We start from the raw sequence: 21,649 nt of genomic DNA, 5'->3' as shown, positions 1-21,649 counted from the left end.
CAGGCATCCTCTACTGACAGAATGAGGTCAATATCCTTCCAGGATACCTGGGCCAGGATGCAGCAGAGCGTTTCCATTTTACGGCAAAGGATTTACTTGAGCTACTGGCCCAAGCAGTACCACCATCTCATGCCCGGGAGCCCGTGGCGCTATGGAATATGTTTTAGTTTGTGTTAATTAAGCAACCCCTCCGCCTTTTCTTTATTGTTCGACCCCTGTACAGTTGGTGGCGGTAATGCACCATAAACACTTGATGCCAACCGCCGTTAAACCCCACAGAAGAAGAAGTCTGCAGGTTTAGCCACATTAGAAGAGGTGTCTCGCTTTCGGGCTAAAAGTTTCTCTAAGGTTAGTTATAAAGCTAGCTAGAACAGCTTGTCAACATGTTTCGAAGAAAACTGACAGCTTTGGATTACCATAACCCCTCTGGGTTTGACTGTAAAGGTAGCTATAAAACCACGACAAACGAGTTATCTGCTAATGAATGACGTACATGTTCAGAGCTAGCCATGGCCATGCTCAAATATGTTAGTTAGCATCTAACGTTACCTTTTAACTAACAAGCTCTTACTCTGTCTAAAACATTTCAATACAGCCACGCCTGTAATATGTATTTAGGCTTTGTTTATATTGGCTGCGTTTATGTCATTAAATTATTAACATGTGATTCGTGTTAGGTGGTCAGGTTTTGTACTTGTGTGCATTAGCTCAGGTAACGTTAGCTAATTAACTAGCTTTTTGGGAGCTTACTAACAGTGCCAAACAGGCAGTGGAGGCCGAGAACCTAACTAGGTTAGGGGTGGCATCGGAAATTGGTACAGTATCTATGCTTTGTTTCTTTGTATTGTGACTAGTCGTGTGTGAATTTCAGCCGGTTGTATATACAAGCTATAATTTCATATTAAAGGAAACCCTACTACCACTGGCACATTTATGCAGGTCAGTTAGCTTTGCAGAGTGAATCTAGCTATGTGTCAATGATTTAGCTAATATTCTGTTTTGCACAGATGAGACAGAGTTCAGGAATTTCATTGTGTGGCTGGAGGACCAGAAAATCAGACACTACAAAATTGAAGACCGGGGCAACCTGAGGAATATCCCCAGCTCGGGATGGCCCAAGTCCTTTGAGCAGGTGAGCAGCACGGCTAGTTACAGTTACTAAACTGGAATCAACCCATGGGTCAGAAAAAGTGTTGTTCATATTACATCCAAGTAACACGACATGGATTGTGTTCAGTAGGGTGCACTGTAGCAATACATTTTGCAATGTATCTGTGTCCTTTCTTATTGGAGAAGTGTATGTAGTATCTCCATGTGTTATAACATTTTCTCCTTACTGAACCATGGTGGGGCTCTTTTCCCACTTTATTTCCATATCAATTATCAATGTGTTCTCTCAACCCCTTCCCTAACTGTTTACATCATGAGCAAAACAATCAAGCCAGTTCAGTTGTCGAATGCTGCAGATCAAAATTCCATGAATAGAACTGACTTAATTAGGTCTTCTAAATGTTGGAGAGGCATGTTTGTCCTACGTTAGCCTACATCTATCTGAACATTCCAAAACGTTGTGTCCTGTTCAACGTGCCCCAAGATCAGTCAGTAGGCCTAAAAATGCTTAAATGCTCATAGTAAGCTGATTTACCACCCTCATCACTGGCCTCCATAGCTGTGATACACTCTTCTTCATTGAAGAACCTCCATTGGGGTTGTGAAGTTACCATCCCTGTTCCCTGACCAGAAAGCGCCCTCTGTCCTCGAATCCTCGTTCCAACTGCCATTTTTGAGAGAGAGGTAAGGGGAGGATGGGATGAGGAAAGACTACTGTGACACAGCCCGTCAGCGCTTGTTTTAGTTTTTCCAGTGCAAAATGTTTTCTACGGTGTGCGCTGATGAATAAACACCTGGCCCCAAGTGCTCTGAAAAAAAGAGCTACCAGGGAACAGCTAGTAACAGCAACATTCCGATGGATGTGAACCGCTGAAGAAGCGTGTATCACAGCTATGATCTCAGGCACCTGGTATACACGGTACACCTATTCAGGAGGGCACACTGGGGCAAGTTTTCTCCCTACGGAACATGAGCCTGACTCTGTTTCCTATGCAGTATCTTCAAGATGTGAATTGCCCATTCACTGTCGAAGAGAGACAGGAGTCAGTGGACTGGTTGCTGGGTCTAGCCGTTCGGTTGGAATATGGCGACAATGGTACAGTATTTTCTCTCTTTTGCTTTATTCAAAAAAAATGTGGCCATATGATTCGGTGCCCATTGTTTGTACTTGGGCTACATGTTGTGGCATATTACTAGTTTAACTATTGTAGTCCATTGAAGATGACAATACAGTATATTTTCAACCAACCTTTACTTGGAGATACCGTGTAGCAGGGGAACTCAACTCTTACCCAATGAGATCCGGAGCCTGCTAGTTTTCTGTTCTACCTGATAATTAATTGCACCCACCTTGTGTGCCAGGCCTAAATCAGTCCCAACTTCTTTTTTTTTTAAGGGCTTCGTGGTCCGGAGTTGAGTTTGAGGGCTGTACTGTATAGTATTGTTGTGGGGGTGGTCATGCGTCCTTTAGCCACTAGATGGCAGCATTGTCTTAACAGTGGCATCTTGGGCTGCTCTACCATAAGGGATAATCTAGTTGTGGTTCCACCCTCTCTTGCCATACACTGTATTGTCATCGTTCAGGAATGTTAAATATATGTGCTTATACACTACTAAAGCAAGTCTTTGTTGTAAAAAAAAATTGATGGTAGTAGTATGTAGTTATTGGGGGGCATGGACTAAGTGGTCACTGTCTGGATGTTGTGTGTCCTACTGGCTCCCCAGTTGAGAAGTACAAGAATTGCCCGCCAGCCACAGCCACCGAGGCGGCGAAACCCTCGGATCCCCTCATCCATCTGGACAGTGAGCATAACCACTCCTTCCTATTTACTCCTTTCTCTGTCCCTGATGTTCTGTGATAGAATCGTTTGATTATAGAAACCAGTGAAAAACGTAGTACTAAAGTGGGTTAACTTAACCGTGTCTGGGCCAGACCACCAGACTTATTAGATACTCTAATGTACTTGTCCTCTTGCTCAGTTGTGCATCAGGGCTTCCCACTCTTTCTATTCTGGTTAGAGACAGTTTGTGCTGTTCTGTGAAGGCAGTAGTACACAGCGTTGTATGAGATCTTCAGTTTCTTGGCAATTTCTTGCATGGAATAGCCTTAATTTCTCAGAACGAGAATAGACTGATGAGTTTCAGAAGAAAATTACTTGTTTCTGGCCATTTTGTTTCTGGCCACTTCCTCTCAGGCTTCCATGTCTTCTCCCTGGACCTTCTCAATGTCCACCTCCTGAACATCAGACTAAGGCCTCATCTTCACTGTCCCTTTCTAACCTTGTTGAGGATGGCATGTTGTCAGGCTCAAACGGCCTCAAATTTGCCCAGATGGCCACCAATTTTTCAACCCTTGTATTGGTCAGCATGTTGTGTACTTTGGTGTGGGTGTTCCCAAACAAGTACCAGTTGCTCTCTGAGATGGCTGATGTTGGTGGGATTTGGAGGATGATGGAGGCAATAGGGGAAAGAGCCTCAGATCCACAAAGTCTCTTCCACCAGGTGGCTGATGAGATATGTTGGTATGACTACCGTATTGCATCTCCATCCCAAAGCCCTTGCTTGGAAGTGTACTTTTCCAGACTGCCAAGAACCTTGCCCTCATCCAGGCCAAGGTGGCAAGACATGGTAGTGATAACACCATAGGCCTCGTTGATCTCTGCACCAGACAGGATGCTCTTGCCAGCATACTTGAGGTCCAACATGTATGCTGCTGCGTCTATGGGCTCCAAGCAGAAGTCTAAACTTTTTTTGGTGCATTTCAGAACTGCAGTTTCCTCTGCTTGGAGCAACAGTGAAGTAGGCAGGGCAGTACCGATTTCTTCTCTTGCAGAGTCTGAACATCAGACAGGATGCTATTGTCTCCCTCAATCTGTTCAATGGCTACTGCTATAGGTTTCAAGCTGCTTACCACTCTCTCCCAAAATACATAATCCAGGAGGATCCTCTTGATGGGGCTGTCCACATCGGCAGACTGTGATATGGAGACTCCTTCCCCTCCAGGAGACAAACATGATGACAACACCACCACAACAGGTGTTGCTGGGCAGCTTCAAGCTTCTTCTCACTTAGCTTGGTGAAGTAGATTGCTGCTATAACTTGATGACCCTTCACATACCAAACCGTTTCCTTGGCTTACTTCAGTGTCATGATGTCCTTGAGTAGCAGATTCAATGCATGAGCAGCACAGCCAATGGGTGTAATGTGAGGGTAGGACTCCTCCACTTTAGACCAAGCAGCTTTCATGTTCGCAGCATTGTCTGGCACCAGTGCAAATACCTTCTGTATTTGGTCATTGATGACTGGTCGCTGACGGCAGTCATTGATGACTGCCTTCAGCTCATCTGCAATGTAGAGACCGGAATGTCTGTTGTCCCTTGTGTGCTCTTGTAGAATACTGGTTGAAGGGTGGAGATGATGTAGTTAATTATTCCTTGCCCACGAACATTCGACCACCCATCAGAATGATTGCAATACAGTCTGCTTTCTCTATGATTTGCTTAACCTTCACTTGCACTCTGCATCCAGCAAATATGTAGATAAAGCATGTCTGGTTGGAGAGGTGTAAGCTGGACGAAAAACATTCAGAAATCTCTTCCAATACACATTGCCTGTGAGCATCAGAGGTGAACCAGTTGCATACTCAGCTTGAGAAAGACATTCATCAGCATTTCTGACTTCGTCCCTCCATTGAGTCAAAAAACAAAATCTGATCCAGAAGGACCATGAGCTGTTGCTATCGATAAGGTGTCTGATTCATCATTTTCACCTCGAATAGAAGTAGAGGGACTTTTGTCAGAGGTTGTGAGCGCTGAGGGAACTGTATGCACTTGGCCAGATGATTCTGCATCTTTGTTGCATTCTTGACACATGATGATTGGACACAGTATTTGCAAATGTACACAGCTTTTTTTTCTACGGATAGTGCCTGTGGCATTTTCCTGAAAAAAACAAATGAAATTCCATGTACAGATAAATAGTTAAGCAGTTTAACGCTTTTTCAGTTCTGCTCACAAATTTTCTATAGGATTGAGGTCAGGGATTTGTGATAGCCACTCCAATAGCTTGACTTTGTTGTCCTTAAGCCGTTTTGCCACAACTTTGGAGATATGCTTGGGTCATTTTCCATTTGGAAGACCCAACTTCCTGACTGATTTCTTGAAATGTTGCTTCAATATATCCACATATTTTTCCTTGCTAATGATGCCATCTATTTTGTGAAGTGCAACAGTCTCTCCTGCAGCAAAGCACCCCCACAACATGATGCTGCCACCCCTGTGCTTCATGGTTGGGATGGTGTTCTTCGGCTTGCAAGCCTCCCCCATTTTCCTCCAAAACATGACGATGGTCATTATGGCCAAACAGTTCTATTTTTGTTTCATCAGACCAGAGGACATTTCTCCAAAAAGTAACATCTATGTCCCCATGTGCAGTTGCAAACCGTAGTCTGGCTTTTTTATGGCAGCTTTGGAGCAGCGGCTTCTTCCTTGCTGAGCTGCCTTTCAGGTTATGTCGATATAGGACTAGTTTTATAGATTTTATAGGTACTTTTGTACCTGTTTCCTCCAGCATCTTCACAAGGTCCTTTGCTGTTCTGGGATTGATTTGCACTTTTCGCACCAAAATACGTTCATTTCTAGGAGACCGAACGTGTCTCCTTCCTGAGAGGTATGACGGCTGCGTGGTCCCATGGTATTTAGACTTGCATACTATCGTTTGTACAGATGAACGTGGTACCTTCAGGCATTTGGAAATTGCTCCCAAGGATGAACCAGACTTGTGGAGGCTGATTGATTTTCCCATGATGTCAAGCAAAAAGTCACTGAGTTTGAAGGTAGTCCTTGAAATACATCCACGGGTACACCTCCAATTGACTCAAATGATGTCAATCAGAAGCCTCTAAAGCCATGACTTAATTTTCTGGAATTTTCCAAGCTGTTTAAAGGCCCTAGAACTTAGTGTATGTGAACTTCTGACCCACTGGAATTGTGATTTAAGTGAAACAATCTGTCTTTGTAAACAGTTGTTGGGAAAATGACTTGTCATGCACAAAGTAGATGTCCTAACCGACTTAACAAACTATAGTTTTGGCAACAAGAAATTTGTGGAGTGGTTGAAAAACAAGTTTTAATTACTCCAACCTAAGTGTATGTAAACTTCCAACTTCAGCTGTAGTCCTTGGCTCAGACAGTGTAGTAGTGTGGGCTCAATAGCGTCTCATTAGTGTGCAAGATCTTGAGAATCAGCTGTACATGTGATGGAAGAATGCACTGTACATGCAGAGGGTTGCAATTATGTTGAATTTGGGATATGAATGTTTATCTCACAACTTTTTTTATGAATTTAAGCAAAATTCCTGGAATTAACATCCCATGGAAATTGTCCAGGAAGTTTACCGGAACGTTTCCGACCCTTTGCAACCCTAGGTGCTTTGCTGGTGACACTCAGTGATTTATTTAGAATTCAAGGCTCACTTAACCAGCATGGCTACCACATCATTCTGCAGAGATATGCCATCCCATCTGGTTTGCACTTAGCGGGACTATCATTTTGTTTTTCAACAGGGCAATGACCCGACATATCTTATTTCGTAGTTTTGATGTCTACAATGTAGAAAACAGTTCAAATAAATAAAAACCCTTGAATGAATGTGTATACAAACGTTTGACGTGTGTGTTTAACTTACACAGTATATCACAAAAGTGAGTACACCCCTCACATTTTTGTAAATATTTGAATATCTTTTCATATGTGACAACACTGAAGAAATTACACTTGTGTAAATTTGCTGTCCCCTCAATAACTCAACACACAGCCATTAATGTCTAAACCACTGGCAACAAGTGAGTACACCCCTAAGTGAAAATGTCCAAATTGGGCCTAATAAGCCATTTTCCGTCCCCGGTGTCATGTGACTCGTTAAGGTGTGAATGGGGAGCAGGTGTGTTAAATTTGGTGTCATCGCTCTCACACTCCCTCATACTGACTGGTCACTGGAAGCTCAACATGGTACCTCATGGCAAAGAACTCTCTGAGGATCTGAAAAAAAGAATTGTTGCTCTACATAAAGATGGCCTGGGCTATAAGAAGATTGCCAAGACCCTGAAACTGAGCTGCAGCACAGTGGCCAAGACCATACAGAGGTTTAACTGGACAGGTTCCACTCAGAACAGGCCTCGCCATGGTCGACCAAAGAAGTTGAGTGCACGTGCTCAGCGTCATATCCAGAGGTTGTCTTTGGGAAATAGACGTATGAGTGCTGCCAGCATTGCTGCAGAGGTTGAAGGGGTGGGGGGTCAGCCTGTCAGTGCTCAGACCATACGCCGTACACTGCATCAAATTGGCCTGCATGGCTGTCGTCCCAGAAGGAAGCCTCTTCTAAAGATGATGCACAAGGAAGCCGCAAACAGTTTGCTGAAGACAAGCAGACTAAGGACATGGATTACTGGAACCATGTCCTGTGGTCTGATGAGACCAAGATAAACCTATTTGGTTCCGATGGTGTCAAGCGTGTGTGGCGGCAACCAGGTGAGGAGTACAAAGACAAGTGTGTCTTGCCTACAGTCAAGCATGGTGGTGGGAGTGTCATGGTCTGGGGCTGCATGAGTGCTGCTGGCACTGGGGAGCTACAGTTCATTGAGGGAACCATGAATGCCAACATGTACTGTGACATACTGAAGCAGAGCATGATCCCCTCCCTTCGGAGACTGGGCCGCAGGGCAGTATTCCAGCATGATAACGACCCCAAACAACTCCAAGACCACTGCCTTGCTAAAGAAGCTGAGGGTAAAGGTGATGGACTGGCCAAGCATGTCTCCAGACCTAAACCCTATTGAGCATCTGTGGGGCATCCTCAAAAGGATATAGGTGAAGGAGTGCAAGGTCTCTAACATCCACCAGCTCTGTGATGTCGTCATGGAGGAGTGGAAGAGGACTCCAGTGGCAACCTGAGAAGCTCTTGGGAACTCCATGCCCAAGAGGGTTAAGGCAGTGCTGGAAAATGATGGTGGCCATACAAAATATTGACACTTTGGGCCCAATTTGGACATTTTTTACTTAGGGGTGTACTCACTTTTGTTGCCAGCGGTTTAGACATTAATGGCTGTGAGTTATTTTGAGGGGACATCAAATTTACACTTATACAAGCTGTACACTCACTACTTTACATTGTAGCAAAGTGTCATTTCTTCAGTGTTGTCACATGAAAAGATATACTCAAATATTTACAAAACTGTGAGGGGTGTACTCACTTTTGTGATATACTGTATATTACGCACATACACAGAATCGCACCAACGGGGACAGTTGTGACTCCAGCTGACTTCATGAATGTAACTGAGTCAACAGCCTCCATGTTGTGTTGACAATAAGTGTGTGTGCTCCTCAAGGCAGCAACCCAGACTTTAAGGCTGGTGTCTTAGGCCTGGCTAGCCTGCTGAAGATCCAGCGTCACGACGACTACCTGGTCATGCTGAAGGTGAGAACCCGTGGCAACCGAGACCCATATCAGACGTACTAATATCCTTTTCACACTACTGAGCCAAGCCTAGCTGTAGTGCGAGGGCCTGGTTACTCACCCAAAATATCTGAGCTAGTACAGTTCAGATCGGCACTTTACTAATTTCTTATGAACAGGGTATAAATGACGAACCTGTGCTGATTTCAGATTTGATAACAATGGTGGGGTCATTTCCCTTGTCTAACAGGCTATAAGGATCCTTATCCAAGAGAGGCTGACTCCAGAAGCCATAGCCAAGGCCAGCCAGTCTAAAGAGGTGATTTACTTTTGAAGATCGAGTCTTTGACTGACTGAGATCCACCTACACATTTAGGCTTCATCAAAATGTGTTGTTTTGAAATGTGATTCAAAAGAGTACCTGCAATATTTCATACCTGGGTCCAAACAGTATTTGTTTTCATTTTACGTTGAATTGAGCCTGCCTGGTGTGCCAGATGGACAGGTTTTGCACTGGGAAAGCTCAATTAAGCGCAGAGTGTATTTGAAAGAAAACAAATGTAATTTGATCCCAAGTCTGACACTTCTATTTTCTCAATCTGACATAATACATGGGAACTCTCAGCACACGTTACTGCTCAGGGCCCGTATGTATCAAGCATCTGAGTACTAATTCAGGATCAATTTTGCTTTTTGAATCACAATGAATAGGATCGAACGTGGACCTGATCCTAGATCAGCACTCCTACTCTGAGATGCTTGATACATAACGGCCCCATAGTATGATAGGTAAGGCCTGTGTTGAGTGGTGTTGGAGTTGTCTAGGTGGCTATGGTATTTTAAGTGGCCGCACATACAGTATATTGGCACTTAATGTGTCCGGATTTGCTTTTAATTGCCGTGATGTATTTCTTCCTGTTTTTGCCTTGTCTCCTCAAGGGTCTCCCTGTGGCCTTGGACAAGCACATCCTCGGCTTTGATACCGGAGGTGAGTGCTCAGTCGAGTTTTTGAAGTAATACACACAAACTCATTTTTAAACCATGTGCCTTGTCATCCTTAATTTCCTCATAAATGGACTTGACTAAATTACATTTTAAACACTTAATTCTCCCATCTTCTTGTGCCCAAGGCAATTATAATAATCTAAATTGTCTCAACATTCTGTCCTATTGATATGATAGACATGGCATTTATATCTTGACTGTACTGTTGATGTAATACTCTGTAGGATTGCTTGGGTGGGTATGGCCATCACATTGTGTCAAGATCTGTTCCAGATCAGTTGGAGACACATCTGCGCAAAGGAAACAAGGCATGGAACGTGTCATTGTGGAGACTACAGTGGTTCTTCCTGTAAAAGTTGCAGTACACCTTGCGGGCTGCCGCAGAATTCTGTGGCACGTTATCTAAGTGTCAGCCATTGTTGCATTAATGCTAGTTTGACCACCAGAGGGCTTCTTTGAGAAGCATTTGACAGTCTAATATTGGCTATACTAGAGAATTTGAAACCTTTTTTGTAAAACATGGTATATGGGATTTATTTTAAGAAATGTTGCTTAATATTATGGTGTTTCCATTCCAAGAAAAATGAAACATTCAGGGAAAATGGTGCTGTACAACGTGATTGGTCGGGAGTAGGTTACAGTACTAAGACTAAAATTATCCTAACATTTCCACACCCTCATTGTAGTCTAACGAATAACCAAACAGATATTCAGTTAAAAATCAAATTGATTTATCAAGACTATGCTTGTTGTCGAGCAGCACGTAAACGTTGCTGAAATAGTTGACCACGCGGGTAGGCTTTTGCTTCAAATCCTATTGCTTCTATCTTCAATATGCTTTAAATGCTACAATGTCACAAATAATTGAACACACAATTCTTAACTCTGAGAAAGATAATAGGAGGTGATCTGCACTGCTTATTAACTTCTTATGGGTGTCCCACCTGGCCAACATCAAGCTACAGTATTTTAAATATTTAACTTTCATAAAATCACAAGTGTATAACATAAAAAATAAAGCTTAACTTCTTGTTAACCGTGCTTCATTGGTCTGTTTCGCTTGATGGCCCTCCGACCTGCAATCGTTTTCTGTTTTTTTGTGTGTTCCCTTTCTTGTAGTGTATCTTATTTCCCGTTTTACTATTGTCCTGGGCTTATAGATCGCGTCAATCCTTCATTAGATGAACCGCAACATGTCGGCTAAAGCGATTTATTTTAAAAGTATATTTTATTTTATTGAACCTTTTATTTACAGTGGCTGCGAAAGTATTCACCCCCCTTGGCATTTTTCCTGTTTTGTTGTCTTACAACCTGGAATTAAAATATATTTTTTGGGGGGGGTTGTATCCTTTGATTTAGACAAAATGCCTACCACTTTCAAGATGCTAAATAATTTTTGTGAAACAAACAAGAAATATTACCAAAAAAAAACAACTTGAGCGTGCATAGCTGTTCTCCCCCCCCCCAAAGTCAATACATTGTAGATCCACCTTTTGCAGCAATTACAGCTGCAAGTCTCTTGGTATGTCTCTATAAGCTTGGCACATCTAGCTACTGGGATTGTTGCCCATTCTTCAAGGCAAAACTGCTCCAGCTTCTTCAAGTTGGATGGGTTCCGCTGGTGTACAGCAATCTTGAAGGTCATACCACAGATTCTCAATTGGAATGAGGTTGGGCCTTGACTAGGCCATTCTAAGACATTTAAATGTTTCCCCTTAAACCACTCAAGTGTTGCTTTAGCTGTATGCTTAGGGTCATTGTCCTGCTGGAAGGTGAACCTCGGTTGCAGAGTCAAATCTCTGGGAGACAAACTGGTTTCCCTCAAGAATTTCCCTGTATTTAGCGCCATCCATCCTTCCTTCAATTCTGATTAGTTTCCTAGTCCCTACTGATGAAAAATATCCACACAGCATGATGCTGCCACCACCATGCTTCACTGTGGGGATGGTGTTCTCGGGGTGATGAGGTGTTGGGTTTGCGCCAGACATAGGGTTTTCCTTGATGACCAAAAAGCTCAATTTTAGTCTAAACGGACCAGAGTACTTTCTTTTGGGTCTCCCACATGCCTTTTGGCGAACACCAAACATGTTTGCTTATTTTTTTTCTTTAAGCATGGCTTTATGGCTTTTTTTCTGGCCACTCTTCCATAAAAGCCCAGCTCTGTGGAGTGTACGGCTTAAAGTGGTCCTATGGACAAATACTCCAATCTCCACTGTGGAGCTTTGCAGCTCCTTCAGGGTTATCTTTGGGTTCTTTGTTAACTCTCTGATTAACCTTTCGAGGGCAGAAGTTCCGCTAGCGGAACCCCTCGACAACATTCCGCTGAAAAGGCAGTGTGCGAAATTCAAATATTTTTTTGAAATATGTAACTTTCACACATTAACAAGTCCAATACAGCAAATGAAAGATAAACATCTTGTTAATCTACTCATCGTGTCCTATTTCAAAAAATGCTTTACAGTGAAAGCACAACATATGATTGTTAGGTCATAGCCAAGTCAAAAAAACACAGCCATTTTTCCAGCCAAAGATGGGAGTCAAAAAGCAGAGATATACAGTGGGGCAAAAAAGTATTTAATCAGCCACCAATTGTGCAAGTTCTCCCACTTAAAAAGATGAGAGGGGCCTGTAATTTTCATCAGGGGTACACTTCAACTATGACAGACAAAATGAGAAAAAAAATCCAGAAAATCACATTGTAGGATTTTATATGAATTTATTTGCAAATTATGGTGGAAAATAAGTATTTGGTCACCTACAAACAAGCAAGATTTCTGGCTCTCATAGACCTGCTCTCACAGATTCTTTAAGAGGCTCCTCTGTCCTCCACTCATTACCTGTATTAATGGCACCTGTTTGATCCTGTTATCAGTATAAAAGACACCTGTCCACAACTTCAAACAGTCGCACTCCAAACTCCACTATGGCCAAGACCAAAGAGCTGTCAAAGGACACCAGAAACAAAATTGTAGACCTGCACCAGGCTGTGAAGACTGAATCTGCAATAGGTAAGCAGCTTGGTTTGAAGAAATCAACTGTGGGAGCAATTATTAGGAAATGGAAGACATACAAGACCACTGATAATCTCCCTCGATCTGGGGCTCCACGCAAGATCTCACCCCGTGGGGTCAAAATGATCACAAGAACGGTGAGCAAAAATCCCAGAACCACACGGGGGGACCTAGTGAATGACCTGCAGAGAGCTGGGACCAAAGTAACAGCCTACCATCAGTAACACACTATGCCGCCAGGGACTCAAATCCTGCAGTGCCAGACGTGTCCCCCTGCTTAAGCCAGTACATGTCCAGGTCCGTCTGAAGTTTGCTAGAGAGCATTTGGATGATCATAGAAGAAGATTGGGAGAATGTCATATGGTCAGATGAAACCAAAATACACTGCTCAAAAAATAAAGGGAACACTTAAACACAATGTAAATCCAAGTCAATCACACTTAGGAAGCAACACTGATTGACAAATTTCACATGCTGTTGTGCAAATGGAATAGACAACAGGTGGAAATTATAGGCAATTAGCAAGACACCCAATAAAGGAGTGGTTCTGCAGGTGCTGACCACAGACCACTTCTCAGTTCCTATGCTTCCTGGCTGATGTTTTGGTCACTTGAATGCTGGCGGTGCTTTCACTCTAGTGGTAGCATGAGACGGAGTCTACAACCCACACAAGTGGCTCAGGTAGTGCAGCTCATCCAGGATGGCACATCAATGCGAGCTGTGGCAAGAAGGTTTGCTGTGTCTGTCAGCGTAGTGTCCAGAGCATGGAGGTGCTACCAGGAGACAGGCCAGTATATCAGGAGACGTGGAGGAGGCCGTAGGAGGGCAACAACCCAGCAGCAGGACCGCTACCTCCGCCTTTGTGCAAGGAGGAGCAGGAGGAGCACTGCCAGAGCCCTGCAAAATGACCTCCAGCAGGCCACAAATGTGCATGTGTCTGCTCAAACGGTCAAACAGACTCCATGAGGGTGGTATGAGTGCCCGACATCCACATGTGGGGGTTGTGCTTACAGCCCAACACCGTGCAGGACGTTTGGCATTTGCCAGAGAACGCCAAGATTGGCAAATTCACCACTGGCGCCCTGTGCTCTTCACAGATGAAAGCAGGTTCACACTGAGCACATGTGACAGACGTGACAGAGTCTGGAGACACCGTGGAGAACGTTCTGCTGCAACATCCTCCAGCATGATCGGTTTGGCGGTGGGTCAGTCATGGTGTGGGGTGGCATTTCTTTGGGGGGCCGCAAAGCCCTCCATGTGCTCGCCAGAGGTAGCCTGACTGCCATTAGGTACCGAGTGGAGATCCTCAGATCCCTTGTGAGACCATATGCTGGTGCAGTTGGCCCTGGGTTCCTCCTAATGCAAGACAATGCTAGACCTCATGTGGCTGGAGTGTGTCAGCAGTTCCTGCAAGAGGAAGGCATTGCTGCTATGGACTGGCCCGCCCGTTCCCCAGACCTGAATCCAATTGAGCACATCTGGGACATCATGTCTCGCTCCATTGCACCACAGACTGTCCAGGAGATGCATTAGTCCAGGTCTGGGAGGAGATCCCTCAGGAGACCATCCACCACCTCATTAGGACCATGGCCAGGTGTTGTAGGGAGGTCATACAGGCACGTGGAGGCCACACACACTACTGAGCCTCGTTTTGACTTCTTTTAAGGACATTACATCAAAGTTGGATCAGCCTGTAGTGTGGTTTTCCACTTTAATTTTGAGTGTGACTCCAAATCCAGACCTCCATGGGTTGATAAATTTGATTCCATTGATCATTTTTGTGATTTTGGTGTCAGCACATTCAACTATGTAAAGAAACAAGTATTTAATAAGAATATTTCATTCATTCAGATCTAGGATGTGTTATTTTAGTGTTCCCTTTATTTTTTTGAGCAGTGTAGAACTTTTTGGTTAAAAACTCAACTCGTCGTGTTTGGAGGACAAAGAATGCTGAGTTGCATCCAAATAACACCATACCTACTGTGAAGCATGGGGGTGATAACATACCTACTGTGAAGCATTGGGGGCTGTTTTTCTGCAAAGTGACCAGGACGACTGATCCGTGTAAAGGAAAGAATGAATGGGGCCATGTATCGTGAGATTGAGTGAAAACCTCATTCCATCAGCAAGGGCAATGAAGATGAAATGTGGTTGGGTCTTTCAGCATGACAATGATCCCAAATACACCGCCCGGGCAACGAAGGAGTGGCTTCGTAAGAAGCATTTCAAGGTCCTGGAGTGGCCTAGCCAGTCTCCAGATCTCAACCCCATAGAAAATCTTTGGAGGGAGTTGAAAGTCCGTGTTGCCCAGCAACAGCCCCAAAACATCACTGCTCTAGAGTGTGTGAAAACCTTGTGAAGACAAAGTATTGAGAAACTTTTGTTATTGACCAAATACTTATTTTCCACCATAATTTGCAAATAAATATCCTACAATGTGATTTTCTGGATATTTTTTTTTTCTTATTTTGTCTAAGTGTACCTATGATGAAAATTACAGGCCTAAGTGGGAGAACTTGCACAATTGGTGGCTGACTAAATACTTTTTTGCCCCACTGTAGATAAAATTAATCACTAACCTTTGATGATCTTCATCAGATGACACTGATGGGACATCATGTTACACAAGGCATGTATGTTTTGTTCGATAATGTGCATATTTATATCCAAAATTCTCATTTTACATTGGCACGTTACGTGCAGTAATGTTTTGATTCCAAAACATCTGGTGATTTTGCAGAAATACTCATAATAATATTGATTAAAGATACAACCGTTATTCACAGAATTAAAGTTAGACTTCTCCTTAATGCAACCGCTGTGTCAGATTTCAAAAACTTTACGGAAAAAGCATAATCTGAGAACTGCGCTCAGAGCCCAAAACAGCCAGAGAAATATCTGCCATTTGACTCAACAGAAGTTAGAAATAACACCATAAGTATTCACTTACCTTTGATGATCTTCATCAGAAGGCGCACTCAGGAATCCCAGTTCGACAATAAATGTCTGATTTGTTCCATAAAGTCCATCATTTATGTCCAAATGGCCACTTGTTAGCGTGTTCAGCCCAGTAATCCATCTTCATGAGGCGCAGGCACTTCGTCCAGACAAAAACTCAAAGTTCCATTACAGTCCTGATGTATGGAATCAATCGTTAGGATGTTTTTAACATAAAACATCAATGTTCCAACCGGAGAATTCCTATGTCGGAAGAAAAGCACTGGAACGCGAGTTAACTCTGTCGGGAGCTCGCGTCATGAGACCAAGGCACGATGCCAGACCACTGACTCAAACAGGTCTCATGAGCCCCTCCTTTATAGTAGAATCCTCATTCAAGTTTCTAAAGACTGTTGACATCTAGTGGAAGCCGTAGGAAGTGCATCTTTATCCATATCCCACTGTGTATTTGGTAGGCCAAGCTTTGAAAAACTTCAAACCTCAATGTCCCACTTCCTGGTTGGATTTTTCTCAGGTTTTTGCCCGTCATATGAGTTCTGTTATACTCAGACATCATTCAGAGAGTTTTCTATCCAATGCTAATAATAATATGCATATATTAGCATCTGGGAAAGAGTAGGAGGCAGTTCACTCTGGGCACGCTATTCATCCAACAGTGAAAATGCTGCCCCCTATCCCAAAAGAGTTCATGCCCTCCTTGCCTGGTCTGTGAGTTTGTGGGCAGCCCTCTCTTGGCAGGTTTGTTGTGGTGCCGAATTCTTTCAATTTTTTAAATAATGGATTTAATGGTGCTCGGTGGGATGTTCAAAGTTTCTGATATTTTTTTATAACCCAACCCTGATCTGTACTTCTCCACAACTTTGTCCGTGACCTGTTTGGAGAGTTCCTTTGTCTTCATGGTGCCGCTTGCTTGGTGGTGCCGCAGACTCTGGGGCCTTTCAGAACAGGTGTGTGTATATATACGGAGATCATGAGACAGATCATGTGACACTGATTGCTCACAGGTGGACTTTAATTGTGACTTCTGAAGGTAATTTGTTGCACCACTAGCAAAGGGGGGGTGAATACATATGCATGCACCACTTTTCCATTTTTTTATAATTTTTTCAGAACAAGTTATTTCACTTCACCAATTTGGACTATTGTGTATGTCCATTACATGAAAGTCAAATAAAAATCCATTTAAATTGCAGGTTGTAATGCAACAAAATAGAAAAAACGCCAAGGGGGATGAATAGGCACTGTAACTAGGCAAGTCAGTTAAGAACAAACTCTTATTTACAATGACAGCCAAACTCGGACGACGCGTTGGAAATTGTGAGCCGCCCTATCATGGCTGGCTGTGATACACCCTGGATTCGAACCAGGGACTGTAGTAATGCCAATTGCACTGACACCGCTGCGCCACTCGGGAGCCATGACATATGTTTTTCAGAACATTAACCATATGTGTTCTCTTTTTGCACTTGTTAGAGGAATTCTAAATGCCTATGTTTTGTAGCCAAAACCAAATTCGCACTCTATTTCATAATAAGTTGTAAATTTATTATTTATGCATGAAATAGAGCGAGACCAGTCTTAAAAGTCAGGTAAGTGTTTAATTCAAGAGAGTACTCCCCCAAAATACAAAGAGCATTTGATTTTAAAGAGAGAACATAAAATGACATCATCAGTTTCACACACACTCTCCGATCCCCACAATTAGCGCAGTGTCTTCAGGTCTGGAGATGTCTTCTACTCCCCTCAAAACAAACATTCCAATCTGTCTAAAAGATATACTTTTCTCCACTAATGGAACATCAAACAAACATTCTTATCTGTCTGAAAAGATATGCCCTCCTTTCTCCCTTAAACCTGCAAGGTACAGACAATTAATTTGTTCTACTTACATTTTCAGTAGCAGCTTAACCAAGAACCCATACATTTCATACCATAACGCAATAGTATTAAAATAAATGGTTCTTAAATAAATGTATACATAATTAATCATTTCAACTATAATTTCCTCCAACAGCACTGTTGTGCAGTTTTGATCCAATGATTCGTCTGACAAACATAACTTTGCGTCCTTCAGGCCCAGACATGGATCAAAGCTGACGAGAGTATGTTTTATTAACTAAAGCATAAAGATGTTGAAGAAGCCACATTTGCCTTGGGATCCATCCTAGTTGGTATTCAAGTTTTCGGTGCAGCCCTTTGTCCACTGATCTCAATGGATGGTTGTTGGCATCGTTGTGTGCTCTGCAAAAACACATTCATGTTTTTAGTACACAATTATTGATTTTATTACACAGTATGCCTACACATTGATAGGCTATATAATTTATTTAAGAAAAATGCACTGAAACTGAAATACCTCTTTAGTTTTGGTGATCCGCTCAACTCCGGCTCATTTTCAAGTCCTCCGCTGATCACCGACTGAGCATAATCTCTTCCTCTGTAATATGGCCTCTAACGGTGTGTGCCTCCTTTCTCTGCAGACGCCACCCTGAACGAAGCGGCTCAGATCCTACGTCTACTCCACATCGAGGAGCTACGTGACCTGCAGACCCGGATCAATGAGGCCATCGTAGCCGTCCAGGCCGTAATTGCAGACCCGAAGACAGACCACCGCCTGGGCAAGGTCGGCAGATGACCTGGCCTGCCTGACCCCTTGACCTCTGCCTTTAACCCCCAACAGTCTGTGAAAAAGAAGTACCACAAACTATACATGGATATTGGTCCAAGACCTTGTCCTTATTTTATTTTAATCCAACAACTAGGACTAAGCCTTTGAGTTTCATTTTTTTTTTTTTAAGGATTTGGGACGGTTGGAATGAAATGGACTAGTTTTTGTTTTTGAGAAAGAAATGCATTTGTCGCATGAGTGTTGGAATGAGAATGTATGAAATACATTTGGGGGGAAGAAACTTTGGTTTGTGTTCATATGAAATTGGAAGTGCTATCAGATTCTGTGCTGAAATTACCCTTGGAGTTGGAGATGGAATCAGCGATATAAGTCAGGAATTACATCTTAGGAAATATAAAGGATTAAAAAACTGGAAGAACAAATATTTGACGACAATGTGGTGAAATACAAAATGATTAGTGCACAGAATACCCAAATACTGCATTGCTGTGTGTTCATTCAATACACATGGATAGATATAACTGGACTTGTGGCTCAAAGATCTAGTTTTATTTTATATAGAAAGGTAAGAGGTAAACAAATTTACAAAACTTTATTTGCGGGGAAGGGAAGTCACAGTTAACGCCTGGAAATGTATTTGTGGTGGTTGGTGAAATACTTGCTTTGTCGCAAGAGTCCTTCATTCGATGCCTCTGTAGAAGTCTATGACAGAAGTGTTCTCACAGTGGAAAGCACTTCAAGACTCGCCTGAAATAGCACCATAAAACGATCCCCTATCATTAGTCTCCCTGCATCAGATAACTACATTAAGTCACAGGACAGTGAACATCCTTGACAACTACACACTCGGCTATCATCAGCCACAGAACAAACATTACTTTCCAAACTTGTTATTTTTGACATCCGTAAATACCAGGGGAGAATGACTGCCCCCTCTCATTGAAGCCACTGAAGTTTAAGGCCAACTGCAGGCATTGTTAGCAGATAGCAGGATCCCTATTATTGTGAATGAAAATCTTTGTGGTCAATCAGTGTAAAAAAAATCAAGGACAATTATGGTACGAATAATTTAAGCTAGTACACCAGCTGTATGTCCTTGAATCGATTATCAAAATAATGCGCACACAGGATAATTTAGTTGCTAATGGCAGCCTGCAGTACCCCGGTCAGCTTTCAACTTGAGTTACTCAATGAGATGGGGCAACACAGCTAACCTGCAACCTAATTTCCTGGAGTTGCTCAAACTGTGCATGTCTCCATGAGACACCATCTTAACTGACTGCATTTTGTTTCAATGCTTTATTGTGTCTTCATATAGGAATGAATGGTACCACGTGATCAATGGCTTTGTCCAAAAATAAACAAAATCAAATCTGACAACTAAAAAGTTATTTTCAAAACATGAACATTTAAAAAGTTATTTCAAGCTGTGTGCTTTCTACATTGAAAGTCAATATATATAAAAAATATTTAAATAAAGAGTTAACAGTCACTGCATTTATGATCATTTTGATGCTATAGACAAAAAAAAAGTGTTTTTCTTTCAAAAACAAGACAATAATGCAAGACTGAGCTCAGTCGGCCACTAGGTTTCTATGGCTTTGATGTCGCGGCGAAGACCGGTCACATTTCGTCACCTGGGCCTTTAGTACAGTGATTTGGCAGCAGTTGCCTTCTACTTGAGGAACTTGCTAGTTGACAGGTTCTATGCTAAGGCTCTTTGTACAGCCTCGGTCATTTGGCGTCTTTTTGTTTGTTGAAGGTGTCCGCTCTGATACGTAACATCAAAATGAAGTATGGCCCCCAGTACAGTGCATTCAGAAAGTATTCCTACCCCTTGACTTTTTCCACATTGTATTATGTTACAACCTTATTCTAAAATGGATTAAGTAATGTTTTCCTCCTCAAATCTACACAACACCCCATAATGACAGAGCAAAAACAGGTTTTTAGAAATGTTTGCACAAAACTGGAATATTACATTTACATAAGTATTCAGAACTTTTACTCAGTACTTTTTTGAAGCACCTTTGGCAGTGATTACAGCCTTGGGTATGACGCTACAAGCTTGGCACACCTGTATTTGGGGAGTCTCCCATTCTCTGCAGATCCTCTCAAGCTCTGTCAGGTTGGATGGGGAGCGTTGCTGCACAGCTATGTTCAGGTCTCTCCAGAGATGTTCCATCGGGTTCAAGTTCGTGCTCTGGCTGTGCCACTCAAGGACATTCAGAGAGACTTATCCCAAAGCCACTCCTGCGTTGTCCTGTTGGAATGTGAACCTTCGCCCACACAATCCTGTCTCGGATTTCTACAGACAATTCCTTTGACCTCATGGCTTGGTTTTTGCTCTGACATGCACTGTCAACTGTGGGACCTTTATAGACAGGTGTGTGCCTTTCCAAATCATGTCCAATCAATTGAATTTACCACAGGTGGACTCCAATCATGTTGTAGAAACATCACAAGGGTGATCAATGGAAACACGATGCACCTGAGCTCAATGTCTAGTCTCATAGCAAAGGATCTGAATACTTATGTAAATAAGGTATTAATGTTTGTTTTTTGTTTTTTTCAAATGTTTCTAAACCTGTTTTCGCTTTGTCATTGAGGTATTGTCTGTAGATTGAGAATTCTTTTAATCAATTTTAGAATAAGGGGAAGGGGTCTGAATACTTTCCAAATGCACTGTATTGAGGCTCCCTGCTTTCACACAAGCTAAATCTGCAAAAGAAAATAGCGTTTCAGGCTACACAAACTGCTTTTATCCTACATGACCCGCAAAAGGCATAAGTGTTGTGGAAATTCAGTACTGAGAGAGACTTGGTCTTGGTCATTTCTTCAAACAATCTTTATTTAATATCAATTAATTATTACAATAATGAGACTGTTAGGCTGAGAGTCTAGCCTTTTATAGAAGATGCAGTTTTTATATAGCTGATACCAAGATTGCGTAGTCAGTCACTTCTAACCTTCCCATAAGCCACCTTGGTTTTCTACAGAGGATGGTCTGTTACTTAGTTTCCCAGATGCCAGGAAGATGAGACGATGCGGCATTGTTCATAACTCTTCCAGGCTCTCTCTATCTCGAGTCACACACACACACGCACACCACATCTATAAAATGCTAGCTTTTAGGTTTTTATCACCAACACATCAATTGTCAGCTTCAAGCTATCTCTAGTAGAACCCATGTCCTCAACAGCAGGTGCTAGAGTGGAGACCATAAACCACAGCTTTAGCAGGACAGAAATATCTTACTGTTCGTTAAGTAAATAATTGTCACATAGCCAACAAATAAGGTGAATACATAATTTCTCTCTCACATAAGCCATACAGTCCAATTCAAGTTGGAGATTTCATCTGATTTATTTCCACCAAAACCACTGGTGACAGTGGATGCTATTGCTATCACTCCCACGTGAAGGTTAAGGGTAATATTGACGGCATTCCAGATTGGCTTTTTCAGCAGGCACGCTGAAC

The 21,649-nt window shown here is 42.6% G+C and overlaps 1 protein-coding gene across 5 annotated transcripts; it reads left to right on the top strand.

The window, feature by feature from the left end:
• Positions 1 to 250: 250 nt before the first annotated feature.
• Positions 251 to 19,661, top strand: LOC112261471 (RNA transcription, translation and transport factor protein). Of its 5 annotated transcripts, none has more exons than XM_024436815.2 (8): positions 251 to 444; positions 1,008 to 1,132; positions 2,107 to 2,206; positions 2,827 to 2,913; positions 8,499 to 8,587; positions 8,817 to 8,885; positions 9,506 to 9,554; positions 9,796 to 10,145. In XM_024436815.2, exons 1-8 carry the CDS (start codon positions 384 to 386, stop codon positions 9,975 to 9,977), a joined length of 762 nt encoding a protein of 253 aa, XP_024292583.1. In that variant the 5' UTR covers positions 251 to 383; the 3' UTR covers positions 9,978 to 10,145. The 5 variants fall into 5 exon arrangements, with proteins under 5 accessions (XP_024292583.1, XP_024292584.1, XP_024292588.1 ...); XM_024436816.2 differs by having other exon boundaries at positions 254 to 444; positions 2,836 to 2,913; XM_024436820.2 differs by having other exon boundaries at positions 255 to 444; positions 9,845 to 10,145.
• The last annotated feature ends 1,988 nt before the right edge of the window (positions 19,662 to 21,649 follow it).

The sequence above is a fragment of the Oncorhynchus tshawytscha genome, linkage group LG11, assembly GCF_018296145.1.
Source record: "Oncorhynchus tshawytscha isolate Ot180627B linkage group LG11, Otsh_v2.0, whole genome shotgun sequence".
NCBI classification, from domain to species: Eukaryota; Metazoa; Chordata; class Actinopteri; order Salmoniformes; family Salmonidae; genus Oncorhynchus; species Oncorhynchus tshawytscha.
This window is presented reverse-complemented; position numbering and strand designations above follow the sequence as displayed.

Excerpts from the sequence above, each read along its gene's own strand:
- LOC112261471 (XM_024436815.2), top strand. The coding sequence starts at position 384 with ATGTTTCGAAGAAAACTGACAGCTTTGGATTACCATAACCCCTCTGGG. Across the intron at positions 445-1,007 it reads CTCTGGGTTTGACTGTAAAG|ATGAGACAGAGTTCAGGAAT; the intron begins GTAGCTATAAAA and ends TGTTTTGCACAG. Across the intron at positions 1,133-2,106 it reads GGCCCAAGTCCTTTGAGCAG|TATCTTCAAGATGTGAATTG; the intron begins GTGAGCAGCACG and ends TTTCCTATGCAG.